Source organism: Phodopus roborovskii, unplaced genomic scaffold (assembly GCF_943737965.1).
Source record: "Phodopus roborovskii unplaced genomic scaffold, PHOROB, whole genome shotgun sequence".
NCBI classification, from domain to species: Eukaryota; Metazoa; Chordata; class Mammalia; order Rodentia; family Cricetidae; genus Phodopus; species Phodopus roborovskii.
In genome coordinates this window covers 457,812-462,409 of record NW_026125489.1, presented here as the reverse complement: position 1 = coordinate 462,409, position 4,598 = coordinate 457,812, and the positions used below count along the sequence as shown (strand labels likewise).

The following is a 4,598-nucleotide window of genomic DNA, read 5'->3' as shown; positions in this document are numbered from 1 at the left end:
AATATATCAATTTCCTACATGAAATCTTACACTAAGTCTATAGTTAGATTATTTACACTTATTAAATATACATTCAGATGACATGTTTTTTAAATTAATTAATTATTTTTTTACATATAGATCCCAGTTCCCTCTCCCTCCCTGCCATCCTCTCTCCCTCTCTCTCTCTTTCTCTCCCTCCCTCTTCCCCTCTTTCCCCCCTCACATGCACCCTGACCACTCTCCCCTCCCATACTGATCCCAATTCCGTCACCCTCCTTCCCTCTTTCCCTCCCTCCCTCCCCCTCTCCCACCCTCTCATGCCCAGACCACCCTCCCCTCCCCTCCCCCCACTCCACATGTAGGGTGATGCCTTCCGGGAGGGGTCATCTAAATCTGTCAAGTCATTTAGAGTAGGGATTAGGCCATCCTTCCTGCCTCTAGGTTAAGGGAGTATCCCTCCATGGGGAATGTACTCCCAAAGTCCTTTTGTGTACCAGGGTTCCACTGTCAGAGGTCACTTAGACTTCCCAGGCCTTCTAACTGAGACCCATGTTCAGGGGTTCTGAGTTGGTCCAATGCTGGATTCCCAGCTATCAGTCTAGGGGTCCATTAGCTCCTCCTTGTTCAGGTCAGCTGTCTGTGTGTTTCTGTAGCCTGGTCTTGTCCTCCCTCTCTGCATCTGGATTCCAGTTTGGCTCAGTGTTTAGCTGTGGGTGTCTGTTTCTGTTTCCATTGGCTACTAGATGAGGGATCCATGATGGTGAATAAGTTAGTCATCAATCTTATTATCAGGGAACGGCATTCAAAGTAGCCTTTCCACGTTGCTCAAATTGTTAGTTGGGGTCAGTCTTGTAGGTCTCTGGACATTTCTCTAGAGTCAATTTTCTCTTGAAACCTATAATGGCTCCCTCCTTTATGGTATTTCTCTCTCTCTTTCTCTCGTCTATTCCGCATGTGGAATTAGGAACATTTACTTAATCTTTATACTTTTCCACACTTTATATTTTCATTTTATATTTATTACTGCTTTATCTTACAAAAGTCAACTTACATAGTTTCATTTCTTTATAAATATAAGTTGCCTCAACAAAGAATTTATAATGAAATAAAATACCACCTAATTTGTTTTATAACCATACTAGTTTAAAATATACTTGAAGTATTCCACATACAATGAAATAATCGGAGCTTCATATTGTTCTTGTTCATGATAACAATTATTTCTTTAATCCACATTGGAAATGATGAAGCTCATCACATTGACCTGTGATTCAGATCAAGCTGAAAACAAACAAGCTAAAAATTGAATCACATACCAGTTATCTAGTCAGACTCATAGTTTTGTCCCAAGACAATTACTCTTCTTGGTATAGCATGGATCCCAAGGGACTCATTAGGCACAGGACTGACCTTGGAACGGTATTTTCATTTTCTTGGCTACTTCCAAAAGTCATTGTGTTGACTATGAGCCTGCGGAAAAGGAAATCTCTGTGAAAGACACAATGAAAAAAAGAAAACATTATTGCATGTTGAATGATAGAAAACGTCTAAGACTTTAATAATCAGCACTTAAGATTTCCAGGATAATCAAGCCATCATTCCACCACTCTTCAACACTTTCTGTTCATTTGGTAGCATGTCAGTGGTAGTGACAATTGTATCAGGGGAAAGAAGATGAACGTAAAGTCAGGATAACAATGTACTCTTAGAAGTCATGATTTCCCTTTTGAAATATGATTAGTAGAAATAGAGGCACTGTCAGTTGAATAATCCATCATTTAAGAAATAATACCAAAGAATAAAATTAATTTTATACAAGTACTCTACTTATATTTTCCTTAGAAAAATAATTTTAAAAGTCCATTACATTTCATTTTATATTTCTATTCTTTACATATATTTTCTCTAGCTCATTAGTAAGTTTAATGCATTTTAATAATTGTTGGGAAAGAATCTATGTAGAGAGGGGCAGAGATTTTCATTTCAGTTTTGTCTTCAGAGGTCCGTTTTCTTCATGATCATGTTCATTTCTTTGAAGAAAAAAGGACTCTCTGGACCATGGTTTTGAAAGCTTGTTTCACTTGCTGGTTCCTCAGTGTATAGATGAAGGGGTTTAGGAGAGGAGCCACTGAGGTGTTGAGCACAGCTACACCTTTACTTAAAGTCACCCTCTCCCTTGCAGAAGGCTTGATGTACATGAAAATGCAGCTTCCGTAAGAGAGGGAGACAACTATCATATGGGAGGAACAAGTGGAAAAGGCCTTTTTCCTCTGATTTGCAGAAGGAATTCTCAGAATTGTTTGAATGATGTATGTGTAAGAGAGAATAATTAATGTCAAGGTGACCATGAGTGTTACCACAGCTAGCAGAAAGGCCATGAGCTCTAGAAAGTGAGTGTTTGAGCAAGAAAGCTGCAAAATTGGAGAAGAGTCACAGATAAAGTGATCAATTATATTGGAGGCACAGAAGTCTAACTGTAGCAGAAGGATAATTGGTGGAAAGATGATCAGGAATCCTGCAAACCATGAGCTAAAGACGAGAAGAATGCACACACGGTTGCTCATGATTGTTGTGTAGTGGAGAGGCTTGCAGATGGCCACATAACGATCATAGGACATGGCAGCCAGAAGGTAAAACTCTGTCACTCCCAAGAAAATGAAAAAGAATAGCTGAGCCACACAGCCATTGTAGGAAATGGTTCTGTCCCCTGTCACAATAGTGACAAGGAATCTGGGAATGCAGACAGATGTGAATGATATTTCCAGGAGTGAGAAATTGCGAAGGAAGAAATACATGGGTGTCATCAGATGGGCATCTGAGAGAGTGAGGATAATGATGATGAGGTTTCCAGTCACACTTAGCATGTAGGTAACAAGAAGAAATGTGAAAATCACAAGCTGCCACCGTGGGTCATTTGTCAGTCCAAGAAGAATAAACTCTGTTACTGATGTGGAATTTCTCATAATAGTCTCTGCTTCTAAAGTCATTTTCTATGTAGATGAAGAAATAAGAAATCCAGTACCTGATGGAAGCAGAAGCAGACACCCACAGCTAAACACTGAGCTGAACATCTGGAATCTAGTTTCAGAGAGAGAGGAGTGATGAGCAAAGGGTCAAGACCAGGCTGGAGAAACCCACAGAATCAGCTGACCTGAACTGATAGCTGTGAAACCAGCATAGGACTGACCCAGACCCCCTGAACATGGGGAGTTAGTTAGGAGGACTGGGCAGTCTATGGGGCCTCTGGTAGTGGATCAGTACTTATCCTTAGTATACGAATGGACTTTGGGAGCCCATTCCACATAGAGGGATACTCTCTCAACCTAGACATGTGGAGGAGGGCCTAGGTTCTGCTCCAGGTGATATGACAGACTTTGAAGATCTGCAATGGAAGGCCTCACCCTCCCTGGGGAGGAGAAAGGGGATGGGATGGGGGTTGGGGTGGGACAGGGGAGGAGGGGAGGGTGAGGGAACTGGAATTGACATGTAAAATAAGCTTTTTCAAATTTAAATAAAAAATTATCATAAAAAACAGAAATCAACTTTTCTAACAATGAAATTAACTTGTTACCTGGTCTAGCTTATTTTACTTACCGTGGATGAATCTGAAGGACATTATGATGTCATACATGTCAAGGTAGCAACGTCTCCTTTGTAAAGCTGGATATTATTATGCATGAACATAAATAGCATTATACATTATTTTATATTTGTAACATGGTCCATGTAATCCTAATATTTCCAAAGGCTGTAAGTTTGTAGTTATATAGGATAAATAAGTCTACATAACTAATGGGTTGTATCTATATTAACTAAAGTATACTTAACTACTGTTGTATTGTTTACTAAATTTACTTTGGGAGGACATTTTTATGCACTCTTGCAGCAAAAGGAAAAACAATAAATAGAAGGTGATGGATAAAATGATTTTCTTTATTGCAGTAATCATTTTACTACATATATGTATCAAGACATATGTGAATACATTATATATATAATGAATAAAATATCTGGCTAAACACATACACTTAAAATCATTGTTGCCATCATTGTTTAAAATTGGTTTTGTTGTAAATCAAATAAAATACTTTAAAAAAAACCACTCTTATTTCATAATCATACCCTTATTTTCTTCATCATGTTCTCCTATATTTTGTCATAAGTCTATGTCTACTGAGTATTTCCTGAAACAAGGAAATGCCTGAGAACTTTTTGTGTAGTGTAACTCCCTCAAAGATTTTCATGTACAGTGCTTTCCTCTACATTTTAAAACATTTCTCTATTTTAATTCTTCTTATGTTTATAAACCTTCACACTTTTTGTAGATAACTCCATACTTCACAGTAATATGTTCCTGGTATGCTGCACACATGGACATGTCTGATAGACAAAGACACTTGTGTCTAATTTCAACATTTATGTTGTAGGACATTTCCTGTCTGCTATAACGATTTTCTGTGGAAATCCAAGTACTCTATGACTAGGTATATTTTATTTATCACATTCCTATCTTGAGTGACATTAAAGCAATACTTACACAAAATGATCTTATTTTATTCTGTTGGTGAGACAAGTCTTGCTTTGTAGCCAATCCAGCCTTGAATTCACACGCTCCT

At 38.3% G+C, this 4,598-nt stretch overlaps 1 protein-coding gene across 1 annotated transcript; it reads right to left on the bottom strand.

The window, feature by feature from the left end:
• Positions 1–2,006: 2,006 nt before the first annotated feature.
• LOC127215828 (olfactory receptor 6C75) lies at positions 2,007–2,969 on the bottom strand. The gene has a single exon (XM_051176320.1). It carries the CDS (start codon positions 2,967–2,969, stop codon positions 2,007–2,009), a length of 963 nt encoding a protein of 320 aa, XP_051032277.1.
• Between the last annotated feature and the right edge of the window lie 1,629 nt (positions 2,970–4,598).